Source organism: Desmodus rotundus, chromosome 6, assembly GCF_022682495.2.
Source record: "Desmodus rotundus isolate HL8 chromosome 6, HLdesRot8A.1, whole genome shotgun sequence".
Classification (NCBI taxonomy): Eukaryota; Metazoa; Chordata; class Mammalia; order Chiroptera; family Phyllostomidae; genus Desmodus; species Desmodus rotundus.
Genome location: NC_071392.1, coordinates 92,142,213 through 92,164,897, shown reverse-complemented (window position 1 = coordinate 92,164,897; position 22,685 = coordinate 92,142,213). Strand labels below are relative to the sequence as shown.

General features: G+C 48.6%; 1 protein-coding gene across 3 annotated transcripts in view; it reads right to left on the bottom strand.

Moving 5' to 3' along the window:
• The window catches only part of RBM33 (RNA binding motif protein 33), an 84,591-nt gene that overhangs the window by 55,736 nt on the left and 6,170 nt on the right, over positions 1-22,685 (bottom strand). For all 3 annotated transcript variants that reach the window (XM_053925981.2, XM_053925979.2, XM_053925980.2), the window contains exons 2-6: positions 17,262-17,340; positions 15,511-15,559; positions 9,932-10,008; positions 7,917-8,229; positions 855-1,026 (exon numbers count right to left, since the gene is read on the bottom strand). In XM_053925981.2, the coding sequence (XP_053781956.1) occupies positions 855-1,026; positions 7,917-8,229; positions 9,932-10,008; positions 15,511-15,559; positions 17,262-17,340 (690 nt within the window). The remainder of the gene's footprint in view (positions 1-854; positions 1,027-7,916; positions 8,230-9,931; positions 10,009-15,510; positions 15,560-17,261; positions 17,341-22,685) is intronic.

The following is a 22,685-nucleotide window of genomic DNA, read 5'->3' as shown; positions in this document are numbered from 1 at the left end:
GGAGAAACTGTTCCGGGGAAGACATGGAGAATGACAGGACAGCGTCTAGAACGACCTCCCCACGGGGATCAGCAGTAGAGAGCATGGTGCGACTGGCTCACCGCTGCTCACCTGTGCGTCTCGGGGGTGCAGTGTCCTCTCAGAGAATCACACTCACAGGTTTGTGCTCATGTTTTTAACCAAAAATGGGTACAAATAACAGTTTTAAGAAGTAACAAAGGTAGTAACTAAAGGTTAGTTTCTTGGTTGTTATTGGGATCAAGACCAGAGAGTGGGCACAGCTGTCCATCCTCTTCCCTGGCCCCCCTCCACCTCAGAATGGACACCATACCCCTGTGGCTCTCAGAGTGTGGTGGGAGTGGGGAGCAACAGCACTGGGGAGTGCAGCAGAAAAGCACCTGCACTGGGCCCTCCGTGCACCTCTGAGGCAGAAGACCTGGGAGGGGGACAGAAATGATGACAAGCCTTCCGGGTGCTTCGGGTGCCCACTCGTGTCTGAGCACCACGGCTCTATTCTCTGCTGTGGGCGCCGGGAGAAACCCTGGGGGCAGGGCTAGCACTGGAAGAGGCTCTCTGTCGATCAGCAGCAGCCTGCTGCCAATCCTGAATGGCAGGGTTTGCTCAGAATGTGGGCCAGTCGACTTCACCCACAAACAAGTTGCCTGGCAGTGTCGCAGAATGCCTGTGACAGCACTGCAACCCAGCACCAAGCCCACACGGGCACCACCCTCTGATGGCCTCTGTGATGCTCTAGAACACCAACTGATCTTCACCTATTTGATTACTCACAACAGTGCTATGGAAGAAGCTGGAATGGGAAGTGAGGAAAGATAAGAGGTAGGTGAAATAATTACCCAAAGTTTCTGGAATGTTTCTTCTCTCTCGAGTTACATCTGAGAGTCTAATAATTGTTCCTTCTTTCCTTTCAGTTTTGAAACGTAATCGTCCAGATTCTTCATCCTCATCATCTTCTTCATCTGATTCTTCTTTTATTTCCTTCTGCAGTTCCAAAGTCTCCATGCTCCCCTACATGGCAGACACACACAAGGGGGAAAGAAAGTGAGCTCATCTCTTGAATTAAAGATGGAAGAATATTAAGTTCTTTACATTTAAAATGTAAAAACACCTCATAATGTCCTATTATAAGGCCATGTGAAACACTGAGCTGATTCCAAAATAAAATAATGTCAAACATTAAAAATTAACATTGTTAAAAAAAAAGATGACATTCCCACATGTTGCTGGTTACACTTTAGAGAGAACAAACATGAATTCCAAACACCCCTGCAGGCCGGGAGTCCGATCCAGATTCTAGCAGAGTTTGATATATTAACGAAACTAACACTAGAGTTCCATGGGCTCTAGTATGTGACCCACCTCGCCACCTTGTCACTTATACCAGATGACAGCACACTCCTGCCCACTACACAGGTAACGGCTGAAAGTCTCCCCTTCATCACCGCCCCTTCCCCCCAGTGCCAGTCGGCAGTCGCTGCAACTACTGAGTCAGCCGGCCTGGCCTTGCTCCTCAGTCTCTGCTGCTCACTGACACCAGCCTGCACTTCACACTTCACTTCGCCACATCGCCATTCTGCCAAAAACCCTGCCTGCTCCAGTCCCACACCCACTGCTCCTTCTCCACCCACAGCTCCCCCTGCCCAAGCTGCGTGTTCTTCTGCCGCCAGTCATCCTCCACCTCACGTTAGGTCTTACTGTTGGAGAGAGGCCTGCTGAGTGCTCGGTTCACTGAAATACTTTTCATAAACTTAAAAAACTGTCTATCTTCATAATTCGTAATTTCTACATGTCCTTTACACAGGATGAAAAACGAACCACTGTACTTGCAAATGCACACAACACCGAATGAACCACGCCATCATTGCCCCCTTTCCCTACACTCACTGCATGAGAAGGCCAACTACAAATGCACATACGTGTTGCTATAAATCCTACAAGTAGAGACACATCTTCAGGAGCACAAACACCTGAAAATAAAACAATGAACGTAAAGTAAAGCTTTAGTTTAGGCCTGGTGACCACAATACAACCCTTCAGCATTCTGACACTCAGTACACATTATAGGGCTATAAAGTACCAAAATCTTGGCATTTCATTGGTCTGATACCATGATTTCTGTCTCATTCAATAGCTGAAACCAAAAGGAGTGACGTGTAAGACAGACCCAGCCAGGTGTGTGCTGCACAACGCTCACTCACTAAAGGGGAGCACATGCACGAATCCCCCGCCCCCAACACCATACTCCCACCGCCAGCAGTGCGTCCTGCCACAGTGGTGCGTCCTGCCACAGTGCAGACTCTGGTGCTGAAGGGCCAGCGCAGGGCCTGAGCTTCTGCACTGCAAGCAGTGCGGGGAGACGCCCACAGGCTGGTGCAGACCACGCACGCTCTAGGTAGAAAGGCCACAGAGGAGGAAAAAACTGACAACTCATAAAGCAAACTCTATCACAACAGCCGTCTCTCATCCCACTGTCAGCAGTAATGGCAGTTCAAGGACTTTCCAAACAAGCTGAATGCACAACACGGCAGCACCAAAACTAACATGCTTTATTCCGTGTCCGTATCTCCACCTAGGATCAAAAGAGGGCCGAGTGTGTTGAAAACTGTCTCTGAAACACATACAGCTGACTCTGGAGCACAGTGGGGGCTGCAGCACTGACCCTCTGCATCACCCAAATACCGAGGCAAGGCGTCTTCCCTACTGTCAAGACCAAGTCAGAGCAGAGTCCTCAGACGTGAGGCCAGTAAGGCAAAAGAAAGAAAAAGACAGGTTGGAAATGCAAGGTGGAACTGTGTTTATTAATGGGCAGCACGATCATTGGTCTTTCCCCACTGCGATCTGAGACACGATGCAATCTTCATCACAGTCCAACCAAATGTGTAGCAGACACTGCAAGTCAATGACAGAGTTACTATGGAAATCCAAAGGCCCTAGCCTAGAAATGACCAATCTTCGAAAGGAGGACCCCGCTGGTGCATTCATACCACCCGAGGTCACGCCATAGTGATGAGGGCCATGCCGCGCTGTCAATGAAACAGGGGGCTCCGGAGAGAGATGCAGGCTTAAACCTGTCAGCTGACCCTCAGCACAAGTAGTAAGGCGATGGATTCACACAGGAAGGGAAAGCCTTTACAACAAATATCAGTGCAACAACTAATAAACATACCAAGAATGACAATCCCATGCCACACACACACTTCTTAGCTGAGACAGAGCATGGGCCTAAGCCCAAAACAGCTAATAGTATAAAACTTCCAGGAGAAAACACGGGATTTATCTTTGCAACTTTGGGGTAGGCAAAGATTTCTTGGGTCATGAAACTAGTATTCATGAAAATTAAAATTTTCTGCTCGTGAAAATATACCTTTAAGGAAAGTAAAACACAAGCCATAGGCTCAGAGAAAATGTTCATTCTGTGTGTCTGCAATGGACTTAGATTCAGCACATACAGAAAGTACACAGGCTTTCTGTGTACACACGTGTGTACATGTGCATGTACAGCTATTGCTCTGTGTAGACTATGGACAGCACATGGAGACAAAAATTAAAAGGACTGAACGGACACAAAGACGAAGTATAAGTTCAGCACAGAGAAAGGCACCAACGGTGAGAGTTACCAGGAAAACACGACTCAGCCCGTGACCACACCCCCACCAGAAACACTCAGCAGAAGAGACCACCACCACCGAATGCCGGGGAACTGAGACCCTCACACAGGCTGTGGCGGGGGGAGACACAGTGCGGTTGCAGTGGAAAGCCCTCTGGTGAGTCTGATTGGAACTGGACACACTTCCACCTTGCCTCAGTACTTCCCCTCCTAGTTCCTACCAAGGGGAAAGGTCCAGCCCCAAAAAGGTGTGTACAGTAATTTCCCGACCCTAACTGTTCACACAGCTTTGGGGGGTTTCTCAGCACTGTTCGTCCTTCTGATGCACGCAGGTATTGTAGCAAATTTTGGCGTGGCAGTCACCACTGCGCTGCTGAGAACAGAGCGCAGCAGGGAGTCCGACCATGGAGGTCGGTGCCAGGCTCTGCTCCAAACCCCAGGGCCCTGAGAGCCGCTCACTTGGATGAAGTTGGCACTAAGGAAGGAACCTGAAAAGAAAGCAACCTCATGCTCCCAGGAAGCAGTGAGGCTGGAGTCACACCCGACCCAAACCCCTCCGACAGCAAGAGAAGACAACAAAAGCAGGGCAATCGGGCTCCACACACGAGCCATCCTAAGCATCATGGGCCAGAAGCAGTTCCTCCACCAGCCCCTCCTGTGGATGAGACACGTCAGCAGGCAGAAGGCCTGGAGGGCACACAGGAGGAAGGGACCAATCCCAGAGAGAAAGAAGGTCCCTGAAAGTGTCACTAACAAGTGACAAGAATATCTGATCCTATAGGGGAGCTGGATGTCCAGCACCCCCAGCCACTTGCTCAACTGCGTGGTTACAAGGCTGGCAACAGAGGGCAGCCAGGCTGTGGCGTCTGACCGACCTTCTGCGCAGTATGGAGGGACAGCCATGGTTCCAGAGTGAACAGACTTCCAAGACGTCCAAGGCAGATGAGACAGTCGGAAACCACTGTCAGCACCCACAAGTCACTGAGAGCAGAGCACACACGGCCGCACGGTGCTCCTCAGAGTCCAGGCAACAGGCACTCGAACGCAGCCCGCACCGAGGGACAACTCTCCCTGGGAAGCCTGATCTGCTACCCTGCACATACACTGTCAGACAGAAGCTGTTTTCACAGAACAACGTTTTGTGAAATCTCACTGTGTTCATTTTTCCCTCACCCAAGGACACTATTTCACTGTTTTTAGAGAGAAAAGGACAAAGGGAGAAAGAAGCATCAACTGGCTGCCTCCTGTACACGCCCAGACTGGGGACTGAACCCACCACCTTTCAGTTACGGAACAAGGCTCCCACAGACTGAGCCACCAAGCCAGGGCTCACTGCGTTCATTTTTAAGGCTACCAATAAACTAATTGCTTAAAGCATAAGTCATCTGACAAAGTATAAATTTGTACATCAAATCCCTATTCACTCTCAAGAACAGGATCAGCAAAAGGTCCAGGACGCAGGGATCTTCCCACCTTTGGGTGCAGCCACACTCCGCAGCTGCAGTCTGCCCCAGTGACACACAGCACCCTCTCAGGATGGCCAGGGTGGGCGTGCAGGGCGTGCTCCCAGTCAGCACCGTAGAGTGCGAGCCAGCAGCCCTCAGCAGGACCTGCCACAGTAGGTGGCACACCATTCAGTAACCTGTGACCTGCCTGTGGGCAGTCAATCTGACACTGAGGAAGGACTGCCTCGGGGAGGACTCGCCCGAGTCCTCGGTGGCAGGTCACGCCCACCATCCTCCTCCAGCCCACAGAGAAGGAGGCCGGGCCCCAGCACTGTGAGCTAGAGAGACACCAGGCCACAACTGCAGAGTGACGGGTCAGAGGAAGGAGCACTGACATGAGCTGGCACTGCTCACAGGGGCACAGCCGACGACTCGGCTGCACCTTGACAGTTTATAACTCTCCGTGGAAATAGTAGGACACTTTCAGAATTCCTAGGTAATTTTTTTAAAATTCTGAAAGGAAATGAATTCCTTTTAATGTGGAAAAGTACTGTATTTTTTTTTTATTTTTGAGGCCTCCCTCTAGACCCCAAGAGGCTGGATAATCCCACAGGATGTATCCAACCAGGGGCCTACATGGAACCTGCAGAGTGATGATGGAAAGGGAACATCCTCAATTCTCTTCTCAACAAACTCTGCCAGAGTGCCACAGACAAGGGACCCTTCCGTGTGGCCGTGCACGCTTGCAAGTCCAGTCCTTACCCACTGCGATCTGCCCCACTCACATCTAAGCTCACAGAAGGTAGGGCCACGCCTCGTGCCTGAGCAGCACCTGCGCCCCCAGTACTGGGGCACCAGTAAGGGCTTATTGGGCTGCTGCGGTTACCAGACAGGATCAATGCGATCTGCCAGCCAGCCATCTCCTCTGCTGATGAGCAGTAACAAGAATAAGATGCTGCAACTAGGGAATAACAGGGTGTAGTTTTAAAAGATCGGGGCTTAGCTTTCAGGAAGCATTCTAAGGAGCGTCCCACACAGAGGAGGGTGCACAAGAACCACACCAGGGACCCAGAGAGTGCCTGCCCACACTCATGAGGATGGCTGAGAGCAGCCGTCACACGGCTGTCAGAGAACAAGTACCTTGTACGGCTTCTCCGTGACTCTGCCTACCGAAATCCCAGACATTTTCCAGTACTGTATCTACTTCACAGAAAGCACTCAAAAAGAGTCAAATCTTAAAAATAACTACTGAGACACTCCAACACAATCTGGACTACGCAGTCTAAGGTCCCACGTCCACGACCCTTTTTGAAATTACATACATACTCGTATATGTACCTCAATGGCCCAAATCCAGCAATTTTTTACTTTTTTCTCCAATGCGAGCTTCCTCAGAAGGAGAACATAAGGAGCAAGGGCGGAGGGCCCCCGGCATGGAGGGGGGGGGCCTGCATCACGCACCCCAGTACAACTCCTGTGTTCTGAAAACTCCAATACCCTACTGCAGCTATGGAGGCCACGTTCTTCCCGCATAAAGCTCAGTAAGTGCTTGTTTTTAAAAATATACCACTTTTTCTTCCTCTTCCCGAAAGCAACCAGAGGGGACCTCTGAAGATGGTCTGCTCTTCACTGGACCCAGACAACCCCACAAAATCACGCCATTCAAGAGGTTCAAATCTCCATGTTCACCTTAAGAAGACTTGTGAAACTGCTGAGGCCATCAAGGGTGTGCATATTCAAAAAGCCACCAAGTATCTGAAAGATGTCACTTTACAGAAGCAGTGTGTCCCAGCCCATCAGATACAAGGGTAGAATTGGTAGGTGTGCCCAGGCCCAGCAGTGGAGCTGGGCACAGGGTTGGTGGCCCAAAAAGAGTGCTGAGTTTTTGCTGCACGTGCTTAAAAATGCGGAGAGTAGTGCTGAACTGAAGGGTTTAGATGTGGATTCTCTGAGCACATCCTGGTGAACAAAGCTCCCGGGATGCAGCTCATGGGCTGCATCCGCCCACATACGCGCTCTCCCCGCCACCCTGAGATGGTCCTACTGAGAAAGAGCACTTGCACCTGACCCAGAAGAGGACGCTGCACAGAAGAAAAAGATGTGCCAGGAGAAACTGAAGAAAGAAAAACTTACAGCCTGGGAGTAAATTCAGCATAAAATAAATACTAATAAAAGTAAAAGCGGGGGGGGAGGGGGGCGATCTCTTTTCACAATGAATCACTACAGACAGATGAACAACCCAGCACTAGCACCTTTCTCTCTATTGATACTTCAACTTCAAAAAAGAAAATGACTGTGGAAATCACCTTTCTGCAATTCGAATCAGCACAATCTCCACTTCCTGATCGCAGATAACAAATTCCTCCTGGTCCCCTACACGGACCTCCCATCTCTTTATTCCATTTGGACAGGTCTCGGTTAAGGAAAGGGTGAATGAACAGGACATCAATCACCGTGGGACATTAGCACTGCAAAGATGTCTTTAGCAGGTCAATAATCTTTTCACCTTCGGAGGACTTTATCAGATCCTGTCTAAAGCCGGATGAAAGCTCGGCATTAAGCACTGCGAACAATTGACAGTGTGTCCCCAACACACAAAGCTGTTAGCTTCCTCAGGGCGTACTCTTCAAGGTCACCATTCCTGCAGCCTTCCAGAGTGACAAAGGAGCATCACCTCCAGCCAAACAAGCTGTCAACACAAACTTTGTCATAGCTCAGATAAAGAAACTGGCAGACAGTGATAATAAGGTCTAATTTCACTCCCTCCCGAGGGAGGGACAAGATCTCAAACCCATCTAGAAACCGGCTGGCAGCACGCTGTCTGCAGTGGACAAAGGAGGACTCACTGTGAACTCATCGAGAGGCTCGTTGATCTCGATGTCCAGCACCTCGTCATTGTAGAGCTGCTCCTCCTCGGGCTCCTCCACATACTCCATGTGGTCTTCAGCCAGCTCGGCCCCCTGGCCTTCGTACTGGCCTTCTTCCGGGTACTCATGAGCGTACATGGCGGACCCGTCGGACTTGGGGTAGCCCAGTCCGTCCTCTCCTTGCGCATACTCAGACTCCTGCTCTCCGGACTGGTCATGCGTGCTGTCAGACAGCTCGTAGGATGCAACCATGCCAGATGTGGCTTTCAGACTGACTGTGACACCCTGAGAACTAGAGTGGACAAAAACCCAAAGAGAGGAGCCGATGAGAGTGGAGCTCAAAACTAAGTCATCATGTCAATTAAGTGTTAAAAGATAAACCTTGACTGGTGAAAAGTTCTTTCAGCTCTTGTGAGTACACACAGACTCCAACAATGGCTGAAAACAGAGCCCCACATGCGGACCCGAGCCGGCATTGCGCTCTGATGCAACAACACCCATGATCAGCAGCTGCGGGTTCTCCAACCCACAGCAGCAGACCAGCCAATGAGGACATGGGTCTGACCAGCAGCAGCTCAGGACTGAGAGCAGATGGAGTGTCTTTCATTCTAACCACCGGAATGGAAAGGACGGCATTGGCTTGCTAATGTTTCAAAGTAAAAATAAGGGCACTGCTCTATAAACAGAAAATCATAGATAGAATTATTTTTTTTCAAATCTATGGTGCAAATTATAAACTCCCATATAAAAGATATTAAAAATGGGTATAAAACTACAGTTCAATGTTCAAATACATAAAGTTTACCCTAGTCACAAATACGAAAAATATTACTTCATTATTTCTGAGTAACATACAGGAGGTTTTAAAACTGCAAAAGAAATCATATTCTACCTATTAAGTCACAAAAGCTAAATACCACCCTGGCTGGTATGACTCAGTGGATCGAGTGCAAGTCTGAGAAGCAAAGTGTCACTGGTTCGATTCCCAGTCAGGGCACATGCCTGGGTTGTGGGCCGGGTCCCCAGTGTGGGGCACTCAAGAGGCAACCACACACTAATGTTTCCCTCTCTCCCTTCTCTAAAAATATTTTTTTTTAAAAGGTAAACACCAACAATAAGATATAAGGTAACACTTAAAATGCAAGATTTTAAGAAAGGCAGATAAATCTAAATCCTACACATTAAACAGCTCACAGTAACAAAACATTAAATGCACCACACAGACACGTGGCTTAAACGCCTGACAGGTTGTTTCGAGGGCACCCCGCAGTGTGACGGTGTCTGGAGGTGGAGGCTTCTGGAGGTGCTTAAGGTGTGAGGACGGAGCGTCATGATGGGATGGGTGCCCTTATTAAAGGAACCCCAGAGAGCCGCTCACCCCTCCTGCCATAGGAGAGCCCGGCGAGACGGCGCCCTCTGAGCACAAGGAAGTGGGTCCTCACCAGAACCCCACCAGCCCCAGCACCGTGAGAAGTAAAGTCTGTCATTTATGGGCCGCCCGGGCTGCAGGTGTCATCACAGCAGTCCAGACAGACCACAACAATTATATTCAGATGGCTGACTGGGGTCTATAGTAGAAACCAAAGGAATGTCCACAGTGGCAATTCCCAGATGGCAAACGGCCAGGTGTAACTCACACCTAGGGACACCCGAGAAGCAGCGGCAGCAAGCAGCAGCGCCCAGCACGGGAGCCCACCGGGCAGACAGAGGGACTCCTGAATGAAGCGTCACAGGTGGCCCTGGGCTCCCCCGTTGCTGCCACGGCGGGGGGGGGGGGGGGGGGGGGGGATTGAATGCATGGCCAGCAAGGGTTTCACACGGCTGCCCTGAACAGAAGACTCTGCTTTTGCACCACAGCTACACTGTGTTCCACTTGCAGCGTGATCAGATGTTACAGACCACGCGAAGTTATCTCTAGTAGAATCATGAATTACAAACAGTTCTTATCCACTCAGCTAAAGAAAGTACACTTTTAAGAAGTTAACATTGAGTACCTGAAATTTTCTTCCTCTTCATTATCACTCTGTAAAAGATCATCATTCAGTTCTTCATCTGACAAATCAGACTGGTTCTAATTAAAATAAGAAATCTCATTAATGCATGTCACTTCCATAAAAAGACGTGTTATGAAAGTGCAAAATCACGTTGACTGGATTGTTTCCAACCTTGCTATGAAAACATTCGCCATTTAGGAAATTTTCCCGGTTGCTATAACTAGCAACAAAATCAAGAAATCCCATACACAGCACACTGGCTAACCACCCCAGGCTAATTTTTAAAGGCAAAGTCAAGTAATACAGAAGCAACAAGCATAATGATCATACTTACTCTTAATTCTAGCCAAAAAAGGGGGAGGGGTAAGTTTTTTGATGACATCCTACAAAAATTTTTCCCATGAACATACACAAATAAAATGGTATTCTTAAGACTTTACTAAATTTAACAGTGTTAGTACCCAAAATCTAAAGACTTTTTAAAGAGAAAAAGAGTACAAGGTCACAAATGAGCAGACTTTAGATAGCCAGATTGCCACCCTGAAACGGTAACAGATGACAGTACCACTGGGACCGGGGAGCATGTGGAGACACGCGTGACTTGTTCAGGGCCCGTCCCGCTCCAACGGCCCTGTGCCCTCATCACGTCTGCGACAGGGCGGCCTGGCGACTCTGTCAACTGGTGAAATTTCTATAGGTCCAGGTTTTAAGTAAAATATTCACCACTATCTTAGACAGGGGGAAGGGGCGACTGCACACTTTCCTTCCCTATTAAAGTTATTTCTATGGGATGTATAAATTACCACTCCCCCTCCAAAAGACAACCCCTTGTTCCCACACAAACACTGGGGGCAGGGGAAGACTTGGTTTTCTGCTTCAAGTTGAAGGAAACAAAGCAGTCCTTTCCTGGCATTTTTATAGCTATAAAAACAGGTTCCCTCATACTTGTCTGTATAGTCCCCATTACAGTATTTTTGATGTAAACCAAAAATCTATCATCATTTTTTTCATCCACACTGGAGGATGTGCTTATTCACCTGAGAGAGAGAGGAAGGAGGAGAGAGAGACACACACCAATCAGCTGCCTCCGAGTGCACCCTGAGCAGACACTGAACACGCAACCCAGGCCTGTGCCCTGACAGGGGATCGAACCCTCAGACTTTTGGTGTACAGGGTTATATTACAACCAACCGAGTCACACAACCAGAGCAAAAATATGTCAATCTTATTAGTAGTTCTAATTGGTCCCAGGGGGCCCCACCTAATCGCTGACACTAGAGTAAGATAAAAACAGACACTAGTTCACTTGAGGGGAGGCTGGAGCGGTTGAAAATGAAGCAGAGTGTTTGACAGAGTCAACAGGAAGTTTCACCCAGCTGCCCACAGATTGGCCTCCCAGCTGGGCCAGTTTTGAATGACAGGAACGCCACTAGCAGGTATGAAGAGGGTCTGCCACGGGTAAGGTTAAGTTTGGTTGCCCAATTCATTAATTTATTAAACTGCTTTCAGGAACTCTTTATAAATTAATCCTTCAGTGAAACCCAAATTTCATCCAGTTAGAGGCTGCTTCCTTGAGTTTTTTAGTTGAACTTTTATTTGTCAAAAATCAGTGAACCAATGAATTATTCACCAAGCAAATGTTGTGACGGAGCCCCACGGCAGCAAGTGCCATTTCTGAGCTCTGCAGGCTCAGCCGTGCCATTTCTAAACCTAATGAGCGAACAGACACAGGAGACAGCGGTCGAAGTGCCCACCGCAGCGACAGGGCTGGCTCAGAGAACTAGACTAAGTCTTTGGGGCCAAAACTCATTTTCCACTGCCTCCCAAAGAACTAGGGTGATGGAGAAGCCAGGGCGGGTTCTGCTCAGGATGGTCTGCCAGGAAGCAGGGCACACAGAGCCCAACAGAGTAAGAGACAGCGGCCAGGAATGCTAGTGAAGCCCTTCTCCCAGGTTCACCAAACTGGTAGTCGTGCCTCCCATGGGGAGAACAGCAAGAAAGAGAAAGAGTGGTTCTCTCCAGTGGGTTCCCACAACTCCCAGGAATGCAGGAGCCTCTGTGGGGCAGCAGGGATGCACGTACAGGGGGCAAATGTCCAAGCCTGGAAGAACCCAGGTGTGCTGGAAGAGCGCCTGTCCATTGCCAGCTGCCGCAGAAGGAAAGCTGGAGCTCCAGAAGGAGGCATGGCCCGGCAGGAACCTGCCATCACAACCTCCGCTCATTTCCGTAAGCTCTCGCTGGGTCAAGCCAGCCTGCTTCAGCTGACCTTCACAACCTTTTAATTTTTATCCTACATTTAAAACTTGACCCTAATCTCCTCCCTTCTTGACACAGAGGGACCTGCCCTCAAGCTGCACCCCCCCCCCGACATGTTGCTACACTCAGCACACGGAGTGGAGTGGAAGGAGAGGCCATCACATGCTCCAGCTGCCAGCGGCCTAGAAGTCTCTCTCCAGATGACAAAGTTACACCTCTGTACCTTTCATGGGAACCCATGTGGGAAAAAAGACAGTGGTCAGGCAGCCAGTACATCCGCCACCTGGGCTCCACTCACAGACCTACAATGAACGCGCTAATAAATACTTGGCCCAATGGCCAATCTCATTAGCAATCAAATAAATGGAAAGTAAACCAACTAGACATCGTTTTTCATCTGTCGCACTGACAAAGATTTTTTTTAACTGATACCAAAGCTAGGGAATGAAACGGTGAAATGTTTACACGCGGGTGCTGGGAACAGAGAAAATCTTCCTGGAAAGCAGCCTGGCAACAGGAAACAGGCACCTAAAATCCTTAAGCCCTCGGGCCAGAGATTCCGCTTTATGGCAACTGCCTAAGGAAAGACTCTCCGATCACAGTAGAACTTATACAGTAAAATGCCATTACTGTGCTTGCTTTCGGGAGCACATGTACTAGAATATCATAACGTCTGAGGTTCACTTCAGAATAACTCAGGGTGTGGGGAGTGAGTGTGTGAAGATGAAGCCTTTAACTAAAAATTGCTGACGCAGGTGACAAGTGCATGGGGTCCTGTTATACTGTTCCCTCTTCTTTTGTACAGGCTTTAAATTTCCCATTAAAAAGATTTTTCCCCCAAGAAGTCATAAGCAATTAGCTGAAACAACCCCAATACACATAAAAAGGACTAGCTATACCATAGCATACACAACCAAGGAAATAATATGTAGCCATTACAAAGTACCTTAAAGTAACATTTAGGGACAATAGGCATTGATACAATGATAAATTTAAAAGAAACAATGTTTCACATATAAAGTGTACTTTAAAGCACAGGAAAAAGAATAAAAGGAATCCTAGCCAGGTGGCTCTGTTGGTTGGAGCATCATCCTGCACACCAAAAGGTTGTGGGCTCGATCCCTGGAGGCGGTGTGTAAGGGAGGCAACTGAGAGATGTTTCTCCTTCTCTCTCTCCCTCCCTCCCCCTTCCCGTGTTTGAAATCAGTACAATGTAGAATGAAAGAAAATACGGCAAAATGTCAGTCCTGAGGGTTTATCCCTAGTTTTTCATTATTTATTTGTATATTACTGAACTCTACCTCTTACAAGGTACGAGGTATTTATTTCACATCAGCAAGGAGGGGGACAGAGAGAGGAACACCACTGTTAAAACTAAACAAACTGCCGCAATGCCCAAGGCAAAAGAGACCATCAGAGAGTGCTGGCGCGTCAAGGGCCTGGAGGGCCGTGGGCACACGCTGTGACCCACCTGAGATGCGCCCGGGGCCACAGACACCCACCAGCCCCGTTTTGTGAAGAAGAAGCCTGCTCCCCCACAACGGCCACATCACTATCCGTATCACATGGTGCTGTTCCACCTCCACTGGCAGTCAGGGTCCTGACAAGTGCTTTCAGGAGATAGGACAAACCTGCAGGGGGTCACTGGGGCCAGTGGGGCTCCCTGAGAGAAACATAGGCATCTGTGACATACCAGACAGCCTGGGGACAGGAGTTCAACTTCAGGCACAAGCACTCTACTAACTTGAACACTGGGACACCTGACTGGCACCCTCACCAAACACTTACAGGACCACACAGGAAAGCCATGTCGGCCTCAGGGGCGGCCCCAGCACAGCAAGTGCACTGCAAGTCTCCGCATGCGAGCCCGCCTCTCCGACCTGGCTCAGGCAAGATGGCCCTGGCGCCTGCAGCACCCCACAGGGGTGGCGTCCGCAGGCCAGGGCTGAGCCCAGCATGCAGGGGCTGGGGGGATCCCTCATGGCTTTTCACCTTCCAGCCTGCTGTATCCCCCCCACTTCCATGAGACCAAGTGGATCTGCAGGTAACTAAAGTAATTCTTACCCAGAGTTACAGGTGGTGGCAGAGCCACTTGAGGGAGAAAAGGTTGGGGACAGCTAATCCCAAGCCACTTGCCAGCCACGGGTGCAGTAAGAAACAGGACACAGGCAGGAAAGTGACTTCAAAAGAACCCCACAACACACCCACCTCTCAGAGACAATGCAGCACAGTAAGTTACAAGAAAATGGCACGCCTGTGCTTCTCCTAGTACGGGTTCTTCATCAACTAGACTACAGACGAGATCACAAGGGAAACCTAATCAAATCTGACAAACGATGTGGCCCAATCACCTAAAAGTATAAGCTTGAGTATAAATGTTGACAGTAAGAAGCCACCACAACCTTAAAACTTTAAAATACTAAGCATAAAGAATTATCATGTCAATTATACTTCAATTAAAACAAAAATCTAGCCCCAACTGGTAGGGGCTGAGCGCCAGCCTGTGAACCAAAAGGGTCGCCGGTTTGACTGCTGATCAGGGCACAAGCCTGGGTTGTGGGCAGGGTCCCCAGTTCAGGGCACATTGCAAGAGGCAGCCGACTGATGTTTCTCTCCCTCTCTCTAAAATTAATCAATTAATTTTAAAAAATTAAACTATTGATATGTAATGAGAATTGCAAGTGTTTTCACAGTTAATAATAAAATTTAAAATTATTATTTCACTTTAACCTTTGGCTTTTTATTTCTATTTTTTTAACGTACGTTTTACTGTGTTCGAACGATTTGGGCAGAGTGAGACACACACGATACACAAATAATAGATGCACATGAAAGATGACCGCGTTGAAGTTTTCAGTTAGTCAAAGCGGCTGAGAGGAACTTAAACTGGGCTTCCGACTGCCAGTCATAAACGCCTTACGTTTGTATGTTTGAGCGCGCTCACCTACTAGCTTATCTCTGAATGCTCCCAAACGGTGAATTCCAGACCCAGTGTGCCCAATACTAGCCCCAAATACTAAGTTCCTTCAAGGTAAGTCGTGGCTGTGTGGTTGTCACTTTCTCAAACTCAGTACCTGCTGGAATGGCTTGGATGATGTAGAACTACTAAAGGGTGTACTGCTTGAGTTGTAAGTTATCAGAGAATTTACTACAGATTCAACAGCTCTTTGTGCGCTTAAAAAATAATTCAGTTCACAAAATTTTAATCTATACCCAACGTTCCAGTAATGCATCCCATGCAGAAGATGTATGAGTGTTCCCATATTCTCGGTGTAATTAAACGACTACCGTTTACTAGTTTCAGGAAGACCTGTATTTCTTACCTTTTTGCCAGAGAGCAAATCTTCTCCAAGTAAGTCATCTTCAAGTTCACTGGGGAGAAGCAGAGACACACCAATGTATCATCCTAATATACTGGGAAGTTCGTGGGTGGTTGGGAAAATGCCCAAGGCTTTCAGGCTTGGGTAGTTTCATGTTGTGTTTGCCATACTTTCCCTTTCCTTTATTAACAATAAAAATTCATTTTCAAATATATAGGGAACATTGATCCTGTAAGCCCGAGAGGCTTTGCTATAGGAGGTGGCTCTCAGCAGGCCTCTAAGCTTAGTTTTCCATTGAAGAGGAAAGTTAAAAACCCAAACCACTGAGTGCATGCGGTACTCATCACGATGCAAACAGTGAAGCAATGAAAACATGACGAAGTACTGCTGGAGAGGACAGGCGCACGAGTCAGAGTAACTGAGAGAGCCGTCTGCGTGTCAGCGTCTGCAGCCCGGCCGGCACGGCTGCACTCTGAAAGGGGGAGGCGGGCTCTCTCCCAGGACAGGAACTCAGAGCAGACTGGGCGCCGACCAGAGCTTCTGCACTCTTCCCGCAGACACCCCCCACCACATGTTCGTGAAAGAGAACACGCGACGCCGTGCAGGATAAGACTGGACACTGAATTGTATTACTGACAGAAACCTAGTTAGGGCCTGTGTGCCATTCAAGGGGACACGGCCACAGACTCTGAGGGGATCTCTATAAGCACAAAAACTTCCCAAACTATAATCAAGCCCTAAAGTCAATGAAAAGAAGAGACCCCCCCCCAAAAAAACCCACATAGGTTTGAAAAGAGAACTGACAGAAGAGAACACCCCAATGAGAAGCAGACCACACTTTGCATTCACTCAGCTCGTGTCAGTCTCGTAAAGAAGGCCTGCCAACGCTGCTTCCTGGGGCACCCCTTTCTTTTACAGGCACCTCTGCTCTGAGCTCTGAGGAAGTTCCACAGGCCAGGTGAGAGTCCCGGGAAGCAGCGGACTTTCCGAAGGCCAGGAGAAGCCGTTTCCACCGCAGAGAGGCACCCTGCTGCCCAGCAGGGACCGGGTCTGCTTCAGAGCAGTGCGCCCCTGCAGTTCTTCAGTCAGGGCCATTTCCTTTATAGCAGACTTTCTGATCACGAGCCAAGGTCACTTTCAGACTTTCAACACAGCTTGTGAAACAGAAAGATGTGTGTGCAGCAGAATCTTCACCACCGGACAACTCAGCCACCCAGGTTCTGTTCCGTGGACTTCCAGTACACACCCCTTCCCCCGCCTGAGCCCCTCACCAAAAATAATTGCTACCCTGCACTGACACCCATCACTCCTGGGGACTGTCCGTATAATGAGTGTGTGTGCGTGTGCATGGGCAAACACAGGCACGTCTAAACAGATACAGCCCATCGTCATCTCCACTAGGAATCAGGGAAATGCAAACTTAAACTGTAGTGAGATACCATTGTATGCATGTCAAAATGGCAAAAACTTTGAAGTCCACCAAATACTGGGAAGGACGTGGACAACAGGAATCCCAGCAGAGAACCCCAACAACAGCTCTGAGTGCCCGCCAAGCCCAGCCCATCAATGCAGAGAAACAGTGAGATGAGACCACCCTGCGCACAGGACGGCCTCTCTCCGAGCGCCTGCCCTCACTCCCCAGCCCACTCGGGAAGAGCATCTGGCGGCCCACACACTGTTTGCAGAGAAGATCTCTGCAGAGCCACGTGGTAGGAGACGCATCAGCGTGGACGCAACCCACGCAGGCGGTGTACCTGTCCCAGTCCTCGTCTGCAGCCCTCCTCCTCCAGGACCGCTCTGCTCCAGGCTTGTCAAACTGGTCGAAGTCATCATCTGCGAGAGAGGACATGAGAGTCAGTATTCCCAGAGCGGAACCCATGCCACACGCTTGGGCACGGACACCGCCTTTCTCTGGGGATTTCTGGTATGACACTGTCCGTATATAACTCCTATAAATGCTTTTGCCATTTTTAACATTCAAAAACTTTAAAGTACAAAGCTACCCAAAGAAAATCAATTTATTGAACATTATTAGGCATGATAGTCCATTAAGAGAACTCAGTTATTATACTTTTACTACAACTACAGGAAAGAGAAAACTGCTGATCTGGCTGACAGTTGTAACACTTTTTTGTAACTGTTACATTGTCTTCAAATGAGTCTGGAGAACAAAGCCCCTGGCTAAGGAAGTGTAGGATGATGCAGAGAACTGCTTGACAACAGGAACACAACACATATATACAGAGCACCCTGAACAGGCAGGGGTTGGGGCGCCAAAACCCAACCCCACCACACAGTTGAAAGTCCACATGTAACTGTGGCCTCTGCCAAAACTTAACAGTTACCCCCAGTGTCCAAGGAGAGCGGTTCCAGAAACCCTGCGGATACCAAAATCCAGGGAAGCTCAAGTCCCTCATGGGAAATGGCCTAGCACAGCGCACACGGTCTGCCCTCTGCACCTACCGTCTCCCAACCATGAGTCAGAATTACTGCTTTCCATCCATGGCTGGCTGAGTCTGCAGACCAGAACCTGAGGATACAGACTGCCAACTATGTATTTACTGAAAAATATCTGTACATAAGTGGACCTGTGAAGTTCAAACCCAAGTTGTTCCAGGATCAATCATATTTTTAAATTCTTTAGTAGTACCCTGGCTGGGTGGCTCAGTTGGTTGGAATGTCGTCCATACACCAACAGGTTGTGGGTTTGATTCCCTGGTCAGGGCACACACATGGGCTGCAGGTTTGATCCCCAGTCAGGGCGTGTATGGGAAGCAACTAACCAATGTTTCTCTCTCACAGTGATGTTTTCCTCTCCCTCTCTCGCTCTCTAAAAATCAGTAAACATATCTTCAGGTGAGGATTAAAAAAAAAAAAGAATTCTCTAGTAGCCACATTTAAAAAGTAAAAAGAAGCATGAAATTTTAACAAGTAAAATTTTAAAACATGTATTATTTAACCTAGGATATCCAAAAAAGGTCATGGTAGTATGTAAAGAGTACAAAAAATGTAAGATATTCTGTATTTTCTCCATACTAAGTGTATATTTTGCACTCAAGCATATTTCACGTTGTTCTTAAATTTACTTTCACTATCCCACAATCAAAGACTCGGAATCAAACATTTTCACCCCAGATGCACACGCACACAGCAAGGAGGCCTGAGAAGCATGGCGCACAGACGCCGCACAAGGAGCCCACTGAGGGCAGCTGGACTGGCTGTCCCCAGCCTGGGGCTGGAACGGGAAGTTCTGACCAGGACGCACCCCACCCCACCCCACCCGGCCACACGGCACAGGCACTCTCTAAAGCCCCATGGACGGAAGACACGAGGAGTCGATGTGCTTGCCAGCTGCACTCCCAGCAGGCAGGAGCAGGAGGAGCTGTGCAGCGCCACCCCCCACCCCCCAGGAAACTGGTCACTTTCTGTTAATGGGGTGACTGTTTAAGGTCTCTGGAACTGATCCCAAAGGCCTACATCAAATGGAAAACAATCATTCAAGAAATTATGCAATCCAGGTGCACTAGAGAAATAAAAACAGAAAAGGGCAAATTCTACAGAAACCGTGATTAAAGAATTAGAGGAAGGCATGATGATAATGTCGCATCAAACAACCTAAATCACAGGTGGCAGACACAAGGCCCGCAGCCCGAATCTGGCCTTCCGTCTTGTTTCTACCCTGCGGCAGCGCCAAGCTCCTTGCCCCTTGCCCCTAGTTGAGGAGTAGTTACATTTATACAGTTCTAAAATTGTATTTGGCCCTTTGAAGGCAACTGTGAGGCTGATGTGGCCCCCGGTGGAAATGATTTTGACATCCCTGATCTAAATAAACAAATTATTAAAAAATAACAAAAAGAAACTCTGGAATTGAAAAGGAACTACAATGAAAACCTCACCAGTGGGCCCTCCAGTAGATGTGAACTGGCAGGAGGACCCATGACCTTGAGAATAGATCGACAGAGACTGTCTAATCCAAAACAAGGCGCACCCAGACCACGCTGCCATGTGCACGCTTGGCCCTAAAGTGGTTCTTAATAAACTTCAAAAGGTCCACATCATACATAGCATAGTCTCTGGGTTAAAAAAAAAAAAAAAAAACAACTAGAAATCAATAATGAAACAAAAACTGGAATATTCACGTAAATATTTAACAGCACACACTTCATCAACCAACAGGTCAAAGAAATAACAGGGGAAATGACAAAATACTTTCAGACACAGGATGCAGCAAAACCGGTACTGGGAGGGAAATCTGTGACTAAATTTTTTCCTAACTGTTAAATTCAAGCAATTCAACTTCTAAAAAAATCTACAGGTCAAACAAAATATGCCTCTGGGCTGTTCTACGAAGTCGCCAAACCTGTGAGAAAAGCAAACAGAATCCAAACACTTATTTTCAGTGCTTCCCATTCTGCTTCCTGCTGCACTTACGGTCCATGCCGCATTTCTTACACTTACTTTCTAAAGGGTTTCCATGTTACTTTTCCCTCCCCCACCAGGTCACACACTTCCTGACACAGGAGAATTCCCTGTGCAGGAAAACACGAACAAAAAGTTTTGCTCACGGCTTTTGTCACATTAATACTCAGTGAACAAGTTAATACTTAGTCACAATCACCCTTGGCAGACATTGCTAATAAATTACAACACCCAATTCTGTTGAAGCCAGGAAATCCTTACGCCAAGCTAGCTAACAGCAATCACGTACAAACATTGCTTAAAATTATACAATCCTTGGCCCCTCCCTGATCTGATTGAGCAGGCTCTTTTTTGTTTGTCTGTTTGTTTGTTGTTTAAAGCCGCCCAGTAACTCTGGCAGACAGTTAGGATTGTGTGGCCCCAGCCCAGCCCTGTCCCCCAGCGCACGCTCCAGAGGGAGGCTTTACTGCCATCTCGGCACATAAATACTTCCTGAAGGGAGGTCAGTCCCACGAAAGTCAAAATTAGAAGCCAGGATCTTGACAAAATAATTAAAATAAACACTTTTCCAAACAGAGAGACCCTCCACACACACATAACATGTCCAAAAGCAGTGGCTATGAGGTCATTCCCAAACAAAGAAATGCAAGGCAAGCAAGAAGAGCTCCGACTAGAACTGAGGTCACAAAACCCGCAGTTTTCATTATCCAGCAGGTACTAGCTGAGCCTTCCACACGTTCCAGGTGTCAGCATACACACTCGGCACCCAGGGTGCGCGAGGTAACAGAAGCCTCTCCCTAGAAGAGGTCACATTCTAACAGGAAGAGACAGAATGACCCCAGTGCACATGGACGCGACCCACTTTACTGGGAATGCCAGAGCAGGGGTAGGTACCAAAGAGGGAGGCGAGGAAGGTGGCCAGCTGCCACGCCACAGCTGCCGCATACAGGGGTAGCCCACCCTGCCAGTGAATGCAGAAGGGGACTCCCCCCGACAGAGGGCAGTAGGAGGTGTTTCTCAGCGCGGGAGCTGGCTGACCCCGTGCAGGTGTGTGCAGTGGCACCGAAGGCAAGAGGAGGTGGTGAAAGCCAGAGCAGCTCCTGGGAGTCAGGGCCTTCAAAGCAAAGGGGTGGGGCCCGAGGAAGCGAGGGAAAATCGGAGGAAGCGAGGGAAAATAGAAGGAAGCGAGGGTGGACAAGGTGCTGTTGAAAAGGCAAGTGGAGGCCGTTTTTCTGAAGAAACCCATCTCACCTCCTGACACCTAGTAAACAGGGGAAAACTGTAAAAGTAACTCAGTGAGATATCGCTACAGCACCGGGTAGGAAGAGATTTCCCAAAAGAAGTGAACAGTAGTGGCAATGAGGGCAGCCTCTTGCCTGGACAAAGGCCTGTGCACACAGCAAAGGCAAGACCCCACCTACTGAGGCAAAAGCAAGGGCATGCGCTCTCCCACCACCCGGGGTGCAGAAGGTAAAATGGACGTGGGAACGGCCATCACTTGGAACTCAGAAACAAACTCGGACAAGAGCCCTGGCCGTCATCTACTCCACGGACACTTGCTACAGTCCTTCCCACCTGCCCCCTCCAGAGCACCAACAGGCCCTCATCACCCCGCCACATGGGGCAGAAGTGCCAGAACACACGTGTGAGCCAGGGGTTAAAGGAAGGTAGGTGCGCCCCTGATGACCGGGGAAGGCTAGCTCAGCAGCACAGAGTGGCCAGCGCCGTTGTCTACAGACTCTCCCATAACCCTTGTACTAAACATTGTTCTAATAAGGGTGTCAACTAAGTATCTAAAGTGAACCCAACTCTTTTACCTAGATTTCTCACAATTTCCTCATCTTCTCCAGGATCCTGGAACTTGCATTAGAATCTTACAGAATATTAACTTGGAACAGGGTTCTAGCAATTGCCTAGTCCAAGGGTCAGCAAACCAACCCCAGGCCACTGCCCATTTGTGCATGTGTTACTGGAACGCGGTGTGCCAGTTCAAATGCACAGCATTCAGAGCTGAGTTCAGGCGTGGGCAGAGGCGCGCACAGACGCCAGGTGACGCGCAGAGCCTGCTTCAGGCCTTTACCAGGTCTGCCGGTCTGTGCTCCAGGCCAGCACTTTCCAACCGTTTCTCTCTCCTGGCGCACACAAAGTAATTACTAAAGTTCTGCAGCACACCAAGAAAGTGTTTCTTGCCAATCTGACAAAAAAATAAGTTTAATCTTTATTTACCAAAACAATAATAACAGCAACCTACCCTTTTTGCTCCAAAGTGACTTTTTAAAAAATCAGGTGCCTATACTTGTATATAAGGATTTCTGGGGCCAAGAAGTAACCAAATTCAACCTTATTATGCGACATGACCAGTAAGATGCAACACTATTATATGACCTGCATGTGTATCTACAGTTCAAGCCAGGGCACCCATTCAAACAGCTACTGTGTTGGCTGTTGTCACTTTTCAGCTTGACAACCCAAGGGAAGAGAGGCCCGTGCGCCTGACTAAGGAACAGCCGGGTGTCGCATGCTTCAAACACTCCACTGGCACACCAGCTGAAAACCGTTGCTGCAGTCCTTTCGCTGGCCACACAGGAGTCTTGTGTGTTCGCATCACTACTAGAGTCAAAGCTCATATTTTACTGGTGAGGAAATCCAGAGCCTTTACTTAAGTAGTAATTAGGAACAAGGATCAGGGTAACCAGCAAGCTCCTGGAAAGTGAGCACACTGGCCCTACAGTGTAACGTTCAATTCTGAGTAGCCAAGC